The 18,775-nt window shown below is 37.6% G+C and overlaps 1 protein-coding gene across 2 annotated transcripts; it reads left to right on the top strand.

Moving 5' to 3' along the window:
* Positions 1 to 858: 858 nt before the first annotated feature.
* Positions 859 to 18,496, top strand: LOC143846488 (FAD/NAD(P)-binding oxidoreductase). Of its 2 annotated transcripts, none has more exons than XM_077354928.1 (13): positions 859 to 1,108; positions 1,715 to 1,757; positions 2,390 to 2,465; positions 7,169 to 7,228; positions 7,400 to 7,450; positions 10,270 to 10,324; positions 10,527 to 10,597; positions 10,706 to 10,757; positions 16,016 to 16,093; positions 17,387 to 17,476; positions 17,561 to 17,677; positions 18,042 to 18,110; positions 18,240 to 18,496. In XM_077354928.1, exons 1-13 carry the CDS (start codon positions 929 to 931, stop codon positions 18,294 to 18,296), a joined length of 999 nt encoding a protein of 332 aa, XP_077211043.1. In that variant the 5' UTR covers positions 859 to 928; the 3' UTR covers positions 18,297 to 18,496. The 2 variants fall into 2 exon arrangements, with proteins under 2 accessions (XP_077211043.1, XP_077211051.1); XM_077354936.1 differs by having other exon boundaries at positions 863 to 1,108; positions 17,564 to 17,677.
* The last annotated feature ends 279 nt before the right edge of the window (positions 18,497 to 18,775 follow it).

Genomic DNA, 18,775 nt, shown 5'->3' with positions numbered 1-18,775 from the left:
GACAGTAGCAAAACATTAGTCGTTGTAGTAGTAGTAGTTTGCTTGGTTGGTCAGTTTTGCCTGGTGACTGCCACTCTGTCAGAGCGATATGTTGTTATAATAGGGTAAAATGCTTATGCGTTCTTCTCTTCTAAGCAACACTATAGTTTCTTCACTCGGACCTTCATTTGTTAAGTCTTCTAATCAAATGGTCATAAGAATGTTCAAATAAAAGTGATTTTCAGGTCATTTTTATCTTCCTTTTAGGGCCCTTTGGTTGAAAGGATTCATATCATCCTGACTTGATGGAGTCCGGCTAAGGTTTCTCGTGGCGTAATCCGGGTCCATTGATCTGGTCGGCAAATACAAGTCCAAGCCATTTGTGGTTGGGCCCATCTTGATCAGCACGTACATATCCCTCTGTAGTAGTAGGACACAATGTTGATCGGTAAGGATTCCTAATAGCAATCCTTCACAAATGCCGGTGAATGATACTACCAATTATACACCCACTTACTATTGTGAGTACAGTTAAGTTCTAAAGATTACTCCAAAACAGAACAAAACAAAAAAAAGGAAATGTTATTTTGATGAGGGCACTCCTCACTTTATTAAAAGTACGTATGGCCCGCAGCATAGGATGATCCAAACCGTCCATTAGATGGGCTGTTGTGCCCCAAAAATTATTCCCAGAGGTTGATCCAAACCCTCCGATCTATAGAGGGTTAGGATCCAAAAAAAAAATGGTGGTATATGATTTCATGTTCCAAATGACTACAATACAGTTAAATGTCATTTCTACCCTTGAGATTTCTATCCCCTCCGATAAAGTTGCGGGGGTACAAATGGTCATTTTATTAGTGGAGGAGCAACACGGACGCAATGTAGTATACTATATTCTGCAACTGAAATACCCCAAAAGGAAGGGTTGTTGAGACGAAAAAAAACAATGGCTGTGTTTTTGAAAAGGGTGGCACTGGCAAGAGCAGCTCCACATGCATTTAGGAATGCATTTACTGAGCAACCCAAGTCCAATTTGGGCAATCGTCTTCCCCTGGGAGCAATCGCTGCAATTTCCGCTGGAATCACATCTTACTACTACTACTTTTCCTCCTCTTCGCCTAAACTTGTAATTTCTCCTACAATTTTCATTTGGGTTTCCCTTGAAAACGTTTTTGTATCAATTGGTGGCTTAAGATGAAATGTAATTTCGATCTAACCACTCCCATTTCTCTATTTTTCTTACTTCTGTATAGATTGTGTTTTTCATGGATGTAGACTTGTTTCTGATGCTGCTTTTACTTCCTGTCATGGACAGAATGAAGTTTCATTTGTATTTTTTCCTTTTGGTTTCATTTAATAGATATATTTTACATGGGTAGCTGAAGCTATTTTCAATAGGGTTCCTCCAACAGTTGTGGTCAGAAAAATAGGAGTCATGTATGTCTCTACAAAGATCTACGTAGAGACAAAGATCTATGTAGAAAAAGATCAGGTCTGAATAGGAGTCATGTATTTCTCTACAAAGATCTATGTAGAAAAATCAAAATTCAAGGTTTAAAGTTATGAGGCTTGAACATCTTACATCAGAAATCTGGACAGCCATTCGCCATTTCTGCTCCATTTTAATCCTAATGTAAATTGCACCTCCTTTTGTTATGGTTTGTTTCGTCTACATTTCTTTCGTAACGGGTTAAATTTTAGCTGCTAATTTATTTTCGATTTTTTCTTGCAGGTTCACCTAGATCAACAAAATGAAGACTTTGCTGGAAGAATAGGTGGTTTGTCCTTCAGCTTCTCTTATTTATGCAAGTTTGAACAGACCTATTAACAGCCACAACAGTTATGCTTATTCAACACGAGCATTGATGTGTTTTTTCCCTTCCAAGTTAAAATGGTGTACTGTTCCTTGATGTCCATGGCAAATGTGCTTATGTTACTGCTGATTGTTGGTTACATTTATATAAATATATTTGTTATGACATTTCTACTGTTTTAAGTGCCAAGTTTCTTCAGAATTCATGGTGTATTGCACCCTTTTCTTTCTGTACCAAAAGAATATCTTTGTGGGATTTGTTAGGCCTCATACTTGTTCCATACATTTTCTTTTTTATTCGACACCAAATATAATCAAGGAAATATTGTAATGTTGCAGATCATGGCAAATACAGCTTTAAGATTCAAGGGGCACAATTGTGATTCTTCTTCTTTTAGTGCACATGTTTCAGTTGCATTTTAAGTAGCATATTTAATTACTATAGGTGGTTGATTCTCCAACAGGACATAAACCCGTTCCTATCCAATTAGGAAGCCGTTCTATAACATGTTGTAAAGTGGACTTTTTTCCTGCCTTATAACTCTTCTCACCCTTTCATATTATTGTTACTCAATGCTTTTGTTGCATTTTCAGCACTTAATCCAGAGAGATGGATTGAATTTGAGCTGCAAGAAACTGCAAGGGTGAGCCACAACACTCAGCTATTCAGGTGAGTCCAGTTGTTTTGTGTCTTTATCTGCCCAATTTCCTTTGAAAAGATTATTTTGCATTTGTGTTCATCTTCATAGGGATATGATGGTCCTGTATTTTTTCCATTCATTTAAAAAAAAAAAAAACTTGAATACAGCTATAGATGTTTGATTGATAGTAGGTTGCAAGTGATAAACATGGGGACCTCTGAAATACCATGTTTGCAGACTTGCCTATGTCAGTTACTGGTTACTTGATTCGCTAACTTTCCCGCTGGAAATGATGGGATACTCGCCTTTGGGAAATGACTGGAGGCTGGAACTCACTTGTGTCTCGAGATCATCTCTAGTTCACTAATCTATTAGCCTTTCTCCAGTCGACTCAATAGTTCTTTGAGTTTGGACTTGTAATGCTCATACCATATCCAATTTTGGAAATGTGGTGAGTGTTCGATCTGTAATTATTGATATTTGGATGTCAAATTTCAGATCTGTCATCACCAGATCTTTCATCTTTTATTATTTCCAAGCATAGTTACTGAGTTCCTAGTTAAATGGGAAGCTCGCTTCTGAAGTTGAGTTCTTCTCGCTTCCCAATTTTAGTAGAAGCGTGCTTCTCATATCCTTCTTACATGTTTTCTCTTCATTAACTTCATTTAGATTACGCTTCTTATCTGGGTGATTATTTTTTCCTAATGTATTGGAAATGTAAAACTCATCTTAATTTTCAAATAAAACATGTGCGTGTTTTTCCAAAAAAACTCAACATTAAATCTACATGAATAAAAGCCGTGAAACTTTAAATCCCTAAAACTTGTAATTCTAAATAGCCGCGAACCCTTCTTTACTACTTTTTTTTAAAGTAATGATTATCTTCTTTATTGCTTGTAACACGAACTCTTCTTTACTACTTTTTTTTTTAAGTAACAATTATCTTTTTACTGCCTGTAACATGAACTCTTCTTTACTACCTTTTTTTTAAAGTAACGATTATCTTCTTTACTGCTTGTAACCCGTACCTATTCCTCTATAACCTACTATAACGCTACTCTTTCAATACACTTCTTGTTTGCTTTTAATGAAGCTTATTACATACTTCATGTTGACTTTTAATGATGTTTCCAACACTTTTCCTTTTTACGTTCTTTGGAAATTTTTGCTTCCTGCATTTGCTATCTTCTAGATTCCTTGCCTTTTGCTTCTGCTTCCCTTATTGCTTCTTTCACTCACGTCCCAATATGGCAACTATGGTTCTAAGCAAAAATATAATTTGGAAATATAACCTGCCTTACCTAAATGCCATGGAGCTTGGAAAGGGTTTTGGCCTTACTTCTTCACATTTGTTCTCTTAGAATTCATGGGCTTTGGACCTTCATGCGCTACTTATTACTTAAATTCTGTGGAAGTTGAAGGTGGTTGGAAGTGTTAAGTCTTGGAGCCTCCAACAATTTTTTGGGAGGCCTCAAGCTTCTCACCTCATCTTCCAACATATTAAAGATTGGTTTGGTGCAATAGGCTTGGCATCTACTTGTCCTCCCTCCTCTATTTGTAGAGAAATCTCTGTTGTGTCTGTAGGTGCAAGGTCAGTCTAATGACACTCTATGCCCCGAGAAGACTTTTCATATCAAGAATAAAATTTTAACTTTGATCCAATCATCCTAATATTTTTATATAGGTCCCTCTCCTCTCCTTAAATCTTATCGCGCAATAAACTACTACTAGACTCGCATAGGAAAACCATGTATTCCAAATCAATTTAATTCCTTATGACTGATGAAAAAATTATAATTCTTTTCAAAATAATTGTATAACAAGATAATATTATATTTTTTTAATAATAATTAAGTAACTATATAAAACATTTGGAAATGTGTATGCTTACAACATTGTTGGTGGGCCCACCTTTTGTGTTCAAAACTTCAAATTACTTAAATCAATCTAAATACATAACTAAGGAATTTAATAAATCAATTGAGGTGGTTCTGTTTCATTGATTTATGCTCAACTCAACTCAACAAAGCCTTAGTCCCAAACTAGTTGGGGTCGGCTGAATGAATCCTTTAGAAAAATTTCATGAAGAAGGAATCTACCCGGCTCTAATCCTGGCTCTAGTTGGGTTCTTCTACTTGGATCATTTTCTTCCATTCTATCCTATCCAATGTCATGTTCTCTGTTATGTTCCTAGCTATCAAGTCTTTCCTCACTGTTTCTACCCAAGTCGTTTTCGGTCTGCCCCTACCTCTTTTTACTCCATCAATTTGGCACGAGTCGCCTCTTCTCACCGGAGCATCCAAAGGCCTACGTTGGATATGTCCAAACCATTAAGCGATGCTCTCTCATCTTCTTCTCAATTGGTGCCATCCCCACCTTTTTACGAATGTCTTCATTTTTAATTCTATGTAACCTTGTGTGGCCGCACATCCATCTAAGCATTCGCATCTCCGCTACACTCATCTTATGCACATGCTGCCTCTTGGTGGCTAAGGGTGTCAATTTTGGCTCGGGCTCGGAAGCTCGCTCGAGCTCGGCTCGAATCCTTAACGAGCCGAGCCCGAGTTAGGCCAGGCTCGGCTCGGCTCGGCTCGTTAAAGCTCGTTAAGAATTTAATATATTTAAATATATATATTATATATTAATATATACATTAAAAGGGTTGTCCATGGAGTGAAAGGGGGGGGGGGGGCAAAATATGTCACTTCATTTTTGGAACCCCATTTGTTACTAGGACCACCCCCCATAGTGTAAAAAAAGTAGTCAAATTACACTAGTAGGACTGTCCAGGGAAGATGAGGGGTGTGAACATAATATAACCCGAGCTCGGTAAGGCTCGTGAGCCGCTCGCGAGCTTGGTCGAGCCTGACCGAGCCGAGCCGAGCCTAGTTCGAGCCCGAGCCTCACTTGTGAGCTTAACGAGCCGAGCCGAGCCTGGCCAAGCTCGGCTCGGCTCGGCTCGTTTACACTCCTATTGGTGGCCCAACATTCTGAGCTGTGCAGCACAGCTGGCCTCACAGTTGTTTCATTGATTTATATTCAGAAATAATCTAATTGTCCACCCAAGACACCATGGTTTTTCCTTCCATTGAGATCACACATTCAGTTTTGTCAAAGTACACATTAGGGTTATTCAAAGAGACAAAAATCTTTCATGTATGGAATCAATATAATCTCTAATGATGAAATCAAAACCATAAGCTGTTGGAGTGCAGTTAGGGCTTTCTCTCAATCCGACTCAAACAATGTGTGAATGTACCCTCACTGATATGTGGATAAAGAGTCCCACTCATGTGATTGATCACTTTTCTTCCTGAGTCAAAACAATTGACTTTTCTCCTTCCCCTCTCCTCTACTTTGCTCCTTGTTCCCTCATCTCTTATTATCTTAACATCTATTCATTATTCATATTCTTCCTCTTTTTTTATATTCTAACAGGTCTTGTGGAAACATGTGTAACTTACATTAGGGACATCAATCAAGTAATTGATGCGTGGTGCCTATAATTTGCACTGTGATTTCTTAAATTTTGGCTTGGATTTTTAAGTGTGATGGCTTTTCTCCAATAGAATGTTGGTGCATCTTCCAATAGTATTTTTTTAGTGGTGCATCTCCCACCTTATTTAAAATTATCTCCTATTCATAGAAAATTATCTTTGTTTTAGATATAAATTGGAAAGGGAAATAGTTAGAGTCTGTTTCTGTTATTCTCTTTCTCAAAAGTAACTTACTTTTTATTTATTTAGAGCAGGTAAGAAAGTTGTCCCTTTTCAGAAGGTTATTCTCTATATAGAGATGAATCCCACGCAAAATCTCCACGCTCTTTTTTGGTTTCATATCTTTGTTTGCCTAAAACAAAACAAGGAGAGGGTGGAGGAAGAGGAAGGAATGAAGGTGAAGACAAGTGAGAAAAGGAGGAAAAGAACAAGAAAGGATAAAAGGAGCAGTGGAAAGCAAAGATCATAGATAACATTTGTTGGCGGCTACTCCCTCTAATTCTCTTTCGGCTCTATTGCAGTACAAGCTATGTAAATGCTCCATGGAGTTTTTAAGTAATACATTCGCTAGGCAGAAAGTGGCTTACAACTCGATCAGGTGTCTAATCAAGTCACAAAGGTTTACAACATTGATCTAAGTGGTCTATAATGACTCAATACCAGTGCTTGTTGTGACTGAAACACCATGTGAAGTACCCACTGCTTCCAAGAAGGTGTTTTGTTGCTCACGAATCATTAGAATAGAGGTGAGTATTTGGCAATTGTAGCTAATAGCTAGCCACTCCTACCACTAGACCCCTCGGGTTGACCCATCACTTTTTTAGTTTTCTTTGAATCGTAGGTTGTTCCATCACTGTTCAACTCATGAATTCATAATGAGGGAAATCTCTCTAAATACTTTGTGGGGATTAGGACATTTGATACATGACATTAATCCCCAGGCACTGACAAACATCTTATTTAGTGAGACTTTCATGGCTGAATGATTGATAATGGTAATGGTTTCAAATTTAGAACAGCTTTCACTGCGAATCGATGGCCAAGAAAATAATTGTTTTCGATGCTTTCTTGGTTCTTCTACATCAGTAACTCTGAAATGACTGCATACCCAGCTTGCTAGACATCTTAAACTAACCTCTTATTCGCTCCTTGTCCATTGTTTCATTTGTTTAAGTTGTCTTTTTACTACTGATTTATCTCATTAATTCTGTTATTATTGCTTCGCAAAATGGCAGGTTTTCATTTGATCCTTCCACAAAGTTGGGTCTTGATATTGCTTCATGTATTCTTACAAGGTACACCCATCTTGTTGCTTTCTTGTGGGAGCATTTAGTCAGACAGTTCTTGGAACTTACTAGGTTAACTAAGAGGTCCTCCTATGAGATTGGAGTCGCTTGAATGTTCCCATGCATTACATACCCCACTTTATGCCAGTTACATGTCTCCTAAAACCATGCTGATTGCAGGGCCCCGCTTGGAAAAGATGATGAAGGGAAGCCAAAATATGTTATCCGCCCGTAAGTCACTGTTTTCAATCATAGCATGCCTGATCTGAACTGTTTTTTTATTAGATGTTCTTGAAAAACTTTTGCATCCTTGATACACATCCCTCAAGAGTTGTGACTTGTGACCAATGCATTTAATGTAAGATGAATATATTGGCCAAAGCTACAGCATCGCCATGCAGTCTGAATGCACATATGATGAATTTTTTGTATGAAAAAATGTTGGTCGTGACAGCTTTACAGTGATTTGAAGTTATGGTTTTTCTCTTATATCAATTCATAACATTTATCCGTTGTTTCTTCCAAATGGTGCATTTAATAGTTCTTTAATGGGATGCATTGACTTTGCTTGCTCTCAAGCCTTTAACTCTCATATGATAGATTGGTTGGGGCTGGAACACTCAGTATATTGGTTCAATTCCATAATTTTTTTCAATTCTCATACACTTTTGAGCCTCTAAAGTCTAAACCAAGGACACAATATTTGAACTTGACAACCTGATGAGTTAATGTTTTATGGCAATCCTTGTCATATTCATTGAATGGGTTTCTATTTTTATTTTTTTACGCTATCCATTTACTTAAAATTTTGATAGCATTTCTATGGGAACCATAGAATGATATCAATAATCTTGGTTTGGTTGAGTACTTGAAAAACTCACCAAGACAACCTGATCAAGGTGTCTGTTATAAATCTAAAGGTATCGTATCTGGTAATTGAAAAACGCAATGCACGCAATCAAGTATTCGGAGATCTGAATCATGTACTTGCAAATCTCAGTTGGGACCCAGAAAACTTGATGAGGAATAACCTCATTTTCGTTATCTATCCTTTGTACAAGGTTGGTAAGTAGTTTCCTGTCTTATTACCTTTTTTGAAGAGGGATGACTTGGATGAGCAAGTGATTTTTGTTATATTCTGTTTTTGGCAAGAGGTCCTGTAGTAATTGCACCAACATGCTTGATATTTATGATTTTATATCCTAAACCACACAAACTTAGGGTATGCTGGTGGAGAGTCTTGACCTGTATCTATTATACTTCTCCGGCAAAAATTAAGGTTCATAGAATAAAAGAAGAGGTACCAAACTGAGGGATTAACATTTGTCACTCTGTAATAGAAGGTAGTTACTTGAATCAGAAAGAACAAAGACTGGGAGATAGAGCAGGTGCCAATAGTAGCTCCAAGTGGAGCTTGAGAACATGTCATTCTTGCTTCAGAACACCTTGAAAGTTTTGTTGTGCAAGCAGTATTTTAGGTAGGCAATCCCATTAACTAAATAAGAAACATTTTTTATCCTCCCATAAACAGCCAGAACTGTATGCATGGTTTTAAGTTTCGGCTGAAACGTTTCGTTTCGGCCGAAATATTTCGGTTTCGGTAGAAAACGAAATGAAATACACATTGTTTTGGAAAAGTACCAAACTTCGCCGAAATGTTTCGTTTCGGTGAAATTTCTGTGAAGTACAAAATTTCACTCGAAATTTCGGAAATTTCAGTGAAATGTTTCGGACATTTCAGAAATTTCGGTGAAACGTTTTAGAAATTTTGGTGAAACGTTTTCGGAAATTTTTACAAGATTTCGTCCGAAATTTCATACCGAAACCGAAACATTTTGGTTTCGCTGATGACCGAAAACTAGGAAGCACGGGTACTCTGTCGGGGCTCCCGTACCCGTACAGGACACGTATGGGGTGTGGGTACGTTCGGGTACGCCCCGGGTACGTCCTGGGTACGTACCCCATTTTTTAAGTAAATGTCTTTACTATTTTGTTGTCCATATACTTAAGATTTACATGTAAATAACGGAATACCCCCCATTTGGATTTATTAAAAATAGTTTCAAGACCCAAATCTAAAAGGGAAAAAAGCCAACTCTCTTGTTCTAGTACAAAATCCGAAGAAAAAGGGTCTGGTCAAAATTTTAACGTTCTTAACTTCCAAACGGTGGGGTATTTTTCAAATTTTAAAAATTCATAAAATCTATCGTGTCCGAACATTATTAAATCCCAAAAGTCCGGTATAAAAAATCTCATAATTTGGTCTTTAAAAATTATTCATCTTATCAGGCACTGGTCAACACACCGGTCAACACACTGGCGACAAACTTTTTTCTATTGAATGATGTATTGATGTCTCATGTTATGAAAAATATGGAACTTAATCACTTATGAAATGAAGAGTAATATTAGAATTTTCCATTTTTGTGGTGTTATTGTTATTTGATTGCTCTCCAATTTTTAAATTTTTTTTATAACTATATAATAAAATATATTATTATATTCGGCGTACCCGAACGTACCCGCACCCGGTTTTTTTGGAAAATCACGTACCCGTGTCGTGTCGTACCGCACCCGTACCCGTGCTTCATAGACTGAAACCGAAACCGAAACCGAGATTTAAAACCTTGACTGTATGTACATGTAGTTTGTTTAGCAAAGGATTTTATGAGGCAGTAGTTTTATTACGGTTTCCTTTGGATAGGGAAAAATTACAAATTCCGGTATTTCCTTACAACAACTCCCTTTTGCTTTGTAGAAGTTTGAGTAGCACCAGCTTGACCTTTGAATCTAGATCATAGATAGAGGAAATGCACATAATGCTCAAGCATTGCCCCATATTCTGTGTCATATATGTGGTATTTGTTGCTTCTAGATTCTGAATTGGGTGTCATTTTGTCCAACATAAAGCTCGAAACTTGGATGCTTTGTTATTATGCATATATGAATCAAGTGCCATTTTCATTTCAGATGAATTAGAATTCTCCTATTTTTGTCATAAGGTGCATGATACGCTGCTGAGATTCTTCTTTACATGTTTCATATCATAGGTACACTCCCATATCTGATCCAGATTCCAAGGGATATTTTGATTTGTTGGTTAAGGTATGTTATCGCTGATTGTAGGTACTTATTTTCCATATTTTCCAATTAAAATTGCAGAATTTTCTCCACCTCCTTGCCTGAATGCATGTCTCATCATAATTGAGTATAGATCTATTTCAGATAGCCTTGAGCTCCATACACCAATATGTTAACTTTATGGTCATTTTGGTATGATGTTTACTCCTTCCGTAAATTGATGCAGGTTTATCCAGAAGGAAAAATGAGTCAGTATCTTGCAAGTTTAAAACCGGGTGATATAGTAGAAGTCAAAGGGTAAACTCTCCTAGCCTGCTAGTTTCATAGCCAAAAAATTACTATTGTTTTGAACTTCACCAAAAATTTTGTAGTGTTTTGAACTTGTGTTTTTTCCTTGTCTTGCAGGCCAATTGAAAAGCTCAGATATAGCCCCAACATGAAAAAGAACATTGGCATGGTAAGAGAAGGGTATTCCACTCCTCCCCTTTTCTTTCTTCTACTCTTTACCTCTCTTTCTCTCTTGCTATCCTTCTTTCCACTCCTCCCCTTTTCTTTCTTTCCCCTCCCCTTCTCTTTTCCCTTCCCTTTCTTTTTCTCTCTCTTTTCTTTCCTCCTTCCCTTTTCTTTCTCTTTTCCCTTCCCATTCTGGTAGTTTTGTGACTAGTTCAAAGTTATCTACTGCAACTTGCAAGCCACCAATCAAAACAGTTAGGGTCACGTAAATTATAAGTTGAGTTTATTTACATGTGGCTCTTATTATACCATTTTTATTCTTATCTGTTTTTAAGTATGAAGAAATTAAAATACAAATTGGATGAAAATGGCAATTAAAATACAGTCTTATGGATTTTGGAGAAGTCGTTATTTAATCTTTTACAGTTTTAACACTCCCCCTCACATGTGTCTCCTCTTTCTAGGGTTGGCCTACACGTGGCGCATGTGGCCTCCCTTATGGGTTTGGCCATTGCATGTGGATTTTTGCTATCAAGGAGGTTTGAATTCAAGACATGTTAGAATGGAGGGAAGATAAGAAGTGGAGAATCCCTCATCTTCTCCCTCATTCTCCTTCTCCTTCTTCATTATCCTCCATTCTAACATGGTATCAGAGCCTGAGTTCAAACCTCCTTGATAGCAAAAATCCACATGCATTGGCCAAACACATAAGAGGGACCACATGCACCACGTGTAGGCCAACCCTAGAAAAAGGCCACACATGATGGGGAGTGTTAAAGTGTAAAAGATTAAATAACGCCTTCTCCAAGAGCTTAAGCTTTTGGAGCAACTGGTCATTTAACAGATGTTAGGCAGATGTTTCATATTTCAACTTGCTGCCATGAAACCCAAGTAGTTTAAGAAGCTACCAAGAGCACAAAATAAAAGGATTAAAGACCCGCATGATCACAGAAAAAAGGAATAGGTGAAAGAGAAACAAAAACTATTTCGGGGGACAGCAAGAGAAATAAGCAGGGCCCACTTATTTGGATGATCTAAACTATTCATTTACCGGTCCTCGCCGTAAATGGATCATGGTTTAAAAATATTCTGAAAAAATGATCCTGGCCCTCTAGTCAACTTGGTGTAAAATGGATGGTTCAGAACATTTACCCCTACAAAATGTGGTCACTGGAGCATTTGAAATCAAATTCACCTCTTAGTTTATCCTGCACATTGGAACAACAGAAACTAGTTTAAGAGTAAATCAATGCAGGAAAGTAGATTCCTCCTAAATAGTTTACTCTGAAAAGGGTTACCTTCTCGTATTTACCCTCAAAGGAACAGGCCCTTCATGAATTACCATTCACGAAAAAAATAAAAAGCTTACTAAGTTACTATTAAGATGGATAAAACTCAAAACTTGTGTTAATTGTAAAATTGTGTTAATAGCATTCAGAAAAAAAGAAAGATAAACGAGATCTAGTTGTGTCACAACAAATTCATGAAGTGTTTGAATCCAACACGTGTCTGAAACTGGGACTTTGACAGTTCAGAAGAATCCATGTAACATAGCAAATATACTTTTTCCTTTGCTATCTTAACATAACAGTATTTAAGTGTCTATTATGGTTAGAATATATAGCCTAATGATTGCATGGGAATGAGGTACTAGGAAGTAGGAAGTAAAGGTTATGCTACAGCTAGAGAATTTCTTTTTGAACTACCAACATACGAGGGATAAGTAAAAAGATCACAAATAAAAAAGACAGAGGAAAGAGATAGCAGTGGAGGAACTTGGATAGTCTTTTCCCAGGAAGTGAGGGAACCATTAGAAAAATTTGCCTTTTCAATTCCAAAGAGCGAGGAAGATGAAAAATGCCAATGCAGTTATCAATCATACGGTTAGTAGCATGAGACTCTGTAATGTTTGAAGTACTAGATAAAGGAACGGGAACATGACCGGTTAAGTTGTACACAAGAGAACTTAGAGGAGGAAGGATCCTCAAGTGAGTCAAGTTGACTCAATCTAAGATGGAGGTCCTGCAAATTATTGACATCAAACTGTATTATGATTTTATGCTGGCGAGAGGACTGTAATGAGAATGGTAGAGTTAGAGTCCTTTGTAGAGGAATCTCCAATAGTGGTAGTGGCAGTGGCAGTGGTAGTATAGGGCCCAGTGATAGATGATTGGTCATGGAGATCCCAATACTATCAGTATTGTGGGTTGGCGTGACAGGCCTGTTACAGTTTATACTTTAGCCACTCCTCAGGACTAATCTCCACAGGCCCGCAGATGCTCATGACCTCCTCGCCCTCTTTCACCCTTGACTTTCACCAAGATAGATCGCTCATCATTATTCCCGACAGACCCACAATTCTTCGTCATTCTTCACCGTGAAGTGCGGTAGTCTCACAATTATCATCCCAAGATTTGTACCCAATATACTTCTATTCCACCATTAATCTACCAATAACTCAAATGTTTTCTTTCTTTTAGTTGCTTCCGTTCTTTTAACGTCTTTACAACAATGAGATTGGTTGACAATAGTTCCAATCTAAGAAGCACGGGTATGGGGTGCGGGTACAACACGACACGAGTACGTGATTTTCCAAAAAACCCGGATGCGGGTACGTTGTGGGTACGCCGAATATAATATATTTTAATATTTTATTATATATTTATAAAAATAAAAAAAAAACAATTGGAGAATAGGTTGGGGAGAGAGGTCGGGAGAGAGGAGGGAGATTTGGGGGGGGGGGGGTCTTTTTTGTTGTTTTTAAACCATCCTCCCATATTTTTAAAACCCACCCCCCATTTTTGGTTTTTTTTTTATTTTAAAAAAATGGTTTAAAATGTATTGGGTGCAAGGAAGCAGGATTCTTCCCTGAGAGCCTTCGATTCCCGCTTCGATTCCCGTTTCACTGGGAGCCTTCGATTCCCGCTCTGGCAACCTTGAGTAGGATTCTTCACTGGGAGCCTTCGATTCCCGCTCTGGCAACCTTGGTTGGGTGTGCTCAGGTGCGCTGGGGTGCGCACCCGACACGCACCAAACACACTTTTTTTTTTCTTTTTTGAAAAAATAAAAGGGGTACGCACCGGGTATGCACCCGAGGCGCACCCGCACCCGACACGGGTGCGTGTGGCTCGGGAGAGTACCCGTGCTTCCTAGGTTCCAATTCACCTCTCTTCACCCGACACGGGTGCGTGTGGCTCGGGAGAGTACCCGTGCTTCCTAGGTTCCAATTCACCTCTCTTCAGAGAGTGAAATACATGCTAGTCTTGTTATCCTGTCTCAAAGTGGTACTACTAGATACATATTTACTATCATATCTGGATACTTATGTAGGCTCAACTCAACATATCATGTCGTATGATATGATATTGATGCTCATACACTATTCTTCATGAATGCTTTTTTTTTTTATCAAAAGAAAGATCATATTTCGGTTCTATGTCACTCTCTTTGAATTGCCTATCAATGTTTTTTGCTTATTAATGTCGCATAGTTGCAATTATAAATTTGAGTATGTGTTTCTCGTAGGTACTATTTTGAATTTATTATTAATTTCGTCTCCTATGTTATTTCTCCAAGAATGCAGCTCATGTAGTTTCTTGAACCACTTTTGCTGCACAACCTATGCTTGGCTTGTTGTTTCATCAGATTCAGCAGCGATGACATATAAGAGGCAGTTGTTCACTGCCCATTCAAATATTTCTGATAAGAAATTTTAGATTCTTCAATTAGGCCATGATAGTTAATGTAGTGACAGAGTTTCAATGTTGCCAAATTGAACTTAGGTGATTAGCGGGGAAAACAAAAAGGAAATAAAAGTAGAAAAAACTCCGGTTTTTTTATAATTACTCTAAATGAGTAACCCTTTTATTAGAGAAATTTTGCAACTTATTCCGTTTCTGTACCGATTTGAGAAAAAAAAAACATAAAAACATTTTTGTACTGAGTTTGTAGATCGTCCTTGTATTGACCATCTCAGTCAGGGGCTCCTCCCCCTTTATTTTTGATGTGTGTGTGTGTGTGTGCGCGCGAAAACATTAAAAATAAAATAAAAATTGCTGTTCCTCATTTTCATGTGTTTCATATTTCCCATGCTTTTTTTACAGTTTCTGCGTTCTTACACTACAGTTTTACCTAGCTGAAAAAGGGTTAACCCGAAGATGAGATCAAGCTTCATCTCCCCTCCAATATGCAGCTTGATGAAGTATGAATCTATGATCATAGAAAGAAGTTGTTTACATTCCAGCATTCTTTGGTTTACCATCTTTCTACTTACCCTAGTGCATTCTTCTCTTCATTCATTAATCAACTTGGTAGAAGTAGCTCCTTCTGCTTTTACAATGTTTTATTAACATAAGAACAGCAACTTCTTATGCAAGTCATGTTTGATAATTAATCAACTCGGATCCATGAAATAATCTTTTATTCTGAGCCCAGATGACCCTGATTTACCTTTGTATTTTTTTGTTTGTTTCTTTAGCAAAGTTCCTTGAGGGCACGAACTTTCATTGATAGCATTTAATTGATTATTTACTCAAGCATTTTAGCTAATTTCGAAAGCTCCAACAAGCAATGACCGACCGAGGACTTGCTTTTCTCAACATCTGTCTCGCTTAAAAAACAACGGAGCTAAACGCCTCCCTGTTCTAAAAAAGGCTTTTGAAAAACCATTGCCAATAGTGCTTTCACCTAATAATAGCAACAAGGCGGGGAGGGATCAGTGAGCCGGTAACCAAGAACAACTACATCAAATCCCCTCTGATTAAGGTGAAATCAAACAGGCTTCTAAAATACTTTTGTGACATCCATCCGCAGTCTGAGATTGGAAATTTGATCCAGATCTGCACATCAGAGCACTGACCTGATACATGGTTCTTTCGTATTTATCAGTTTGATAAAAAAAAATCCCCTTAGTAAACTTCAGAAATTTAAATTTTTTAGGATTATTCCCCATTGATATTTGATATATCGAGATCCATTGAATGGTCATGCTCCTCAAGAAATAACAGCGGAATATACAATTGTTGATGCTAGCAGTGCCAAGTCATGACCAGCTACCAAGTCAAACTCAAGTGGGTCTCCGTCCAAGTCTTGAGTGAAGTCCTGGATTCTGAACGTTGCATAAAAATTTTGTGGTGTAACAGTAGAACTGCAATTGAATTGACTAACCATTGCTTCTTCTTTCTGCAATAGAAAAAAATTCTCATTAGGATTAGGATGCCATCATGGTTCCATGTGATTCTTAGACCTGTTCTTCTGTCCCAGGTTGCAGGCGGAACAGGTATCACACCAATGCTGCAGATAATCGAAGCTATTCTGAAGAATCCTGATGACAACACTCAGGTATTTTTTTCCCTTATTTTTTGGAATCCAAAAATCTCATATTTATATGTTTAATTGAAAGATCTTATGTTTATCTAAACCAACATTGTTCTAATAATCTACAATAGAAGCAACACTGATTTCTTATTTCTAAGCAGTATTTGAAAGCTATGTCAAAACTTTCAGTGAGATTGTATACAGCCAAAAGCCAGATGAGGATCTTAATTGGATTTAATTTACTGATTAGAGGCATTTAGCTGGTATTTCCTTCCAAGGAGTTCGTTAGGCTGTATATTTTTTTTGTAATGGGTGAATAGAAGATGGCTTAATAGGACTGTGAACATAGAAGGCATATCAAGATGCAACATGAAAGTTGGTGATATAAGTTCAGTGTTCTGATTGTTTTATGTGATAGCTATTGGAAGTAAGCAGCAGATATTCACAACCCCTTGGTTTTATTTTATACCTTTTATTTTAAACTTACTCTCATTCTTGACAATTTGTGGGGAATTATAACAGCTGCTGAGAAAAGTTTAAAATAGAGGGTGTATCCGTTTCCTTATTATGTTATTATTTCAACCTTTTCCCGAAGGAGTTTCTAGACAACCAATTGCCATCCTAAGCGAGACACAGAGATGGAGCAGCTAGCCACGGGTTAGTCAAACTATCAGTCCAGCCATTTGCCTCCCTATACATATATACAAACTGAACCTCCCCCAGTCTCTTGACAAACTAAAGGGTCTACTTGAATGATTCGGCCACCCTCTCCAGGATATCTCATTCTTTCTTAGCCCATCAGACCATGTTGAGGTAGTTTCCGGTCACTGAATAACCCTGTGGATTACATACATACTACAAGCGTCTAAAACCTGTCTTGCTTCAGTTTCTCCTTGGTGACCTGCCAATGAAACTAATATTGCCTCCTTGATGTTGTAAACTTGCCACCATGATTTTGTAAATGAACTGCCTAACCTAATAGGCCTTGTCAAATTCAATTTCATTGCAATAGTATGACCCACCCTGAAGGAAAGATTTCCCCTTTGAGATCTTTTTTAATCTAGATTACATGTTTGTGATAAATAAGTGATCTACTTTCAAAACAATATAATATCAAAGTAACTCTCCTCCCTTGCTAGTATCAAACTTTGTTTCATTTTTTAAAAACACTGCACTGATGCAGTTATCCCTCAACATATCCATCCACCATATATGATGGTCCCATTATGCTGTAGAGTAAAAGGTTTTTAAACTAGGAATCCTTAGTAAATCCGATTTTATTTGCGAGTTCTTGACAGTTACTCTCTTTTCTTTCAGGTTTCATTGATTTATGCTAACATGTCCCCAGATGACATACTTCTCAAAGGGAAGCTTGACTGGCTTGCAGCTCGCCATCCAAATTTAAAGGTAGCTAACATCTTAGGCTGATCTATTTGTTGGAGAGATAGGCAAACTGGTTTCAATTTTTTTGTTCTTTGGTGGTTAAAATAGCAGATATTTTATACGGTAGACAATCCAACAAAGAATTGGAGTGGAGGTACGGGCTACATATCAAAGGATATGGTTTTGAAAGGCTTGCCTTGTCCTGGTGAAGACGCGCTTATACTGGTGAGTTCTACTTTTGTTTTGCATTACAGTCATTCAGATTTCCATTACCATCAACATATGGATTAAGTTGGTTTAAAATGACTGGAATAACCTACTATTGGATAAAATTTTATGGAGGGCGTAGAGATGATTGATTTACATGTTATTTATTTTTAAATGTTCTATTCTATAACTTATATATGTTTTGATTCGCAATTTGATCTAGCCTCTGATCTTTTATGATCATATTCAATTTACATGACCTTGATTGCAATGCTTACTGCTTAGACACCCAACACCCTCCTCTCTTCCAAAAAAAAAACTGTCGGACATGTTTAGCTTAAAAAGGAAATTCTTGCAGCTAATCTTGTTGCACACTATTCAGGTATGCGGTCCTCCTGGAATGATGAAACATATCTCTGGAGACAAGGCTAAGGACAGGTCACAAGGCGAGGTACATAACAACGTGCTACTATTCCATGATTTCTTGTAAACAATCTTTTGAAACCTTCTTTTTCTTATATCAGGCCTTCTTCCATATGGCATCCTTTATTAGAAGCTTATCCTTTCTTTTGATATGCAGCTCACAGGAGTACTCAAGGAAGTTGGATATACAGAGGATATGGTATATAAGTTTTGACGGAGGCTGAAAGCTGCTCTTTTATCAGTTGGATGATAGCCCGAGTATAGCTGAGCTCTTTGTTGATGTTACTGCAATTTTATGAGACAAAACTGCAAATAAATACAACTTGACGTATTTTTCATGATTTTGGTAGGCTAGGAAATAACAGTTGACGAGAATAAAAAAAGGAAATGCATTCCAATGAAATCTTTACGCTCTGTTACATGATTCATTTCGCTTGGACTTTGAAGAGCTCTGCAATGATTTTGCAAGCAGTAGAGCCTGGCTACTTCTGGCCCTCTTATTTACATCGTTCTTTACAGACCCAGAGGTTAATTTTATGATGGTCTTGTCATTATTATGTAATTAAAAAAAGGAGAATTTATATGATGGGTGGCCGTGAAAACACGTGAAGTCTCAAAAAGTAGGTACGGCCCACTTTTTTTGATGATCCAAACCGTTCATCTGTTTGGGCACAATGTAAATAGGTAGTGCCC

This window comes from Tasmannia lanceolata, unplaced genomic scaffold (genome assembly GCF_043159265.1).
Source record: "Tasmannia lanceolata isolate RefF3 unplaced genomic scaffold, GAP_Taslan_0.1 ptg000003l, whole genome shotgun sequence".
Classification (NCBI taxonomy): domain Eukaryota; kingdom Viridiplantae; phylum Streptophyta; class Magnoliopsida; order Canellales; family Winteraceae; genus Tasmannia; species Tasmannia lanceolata.
The sequence above is the reverse complement of the archived record's forward strand: the minus strand, read 5'-3'. Positions and strand labels throughout refer to the sequence as shown.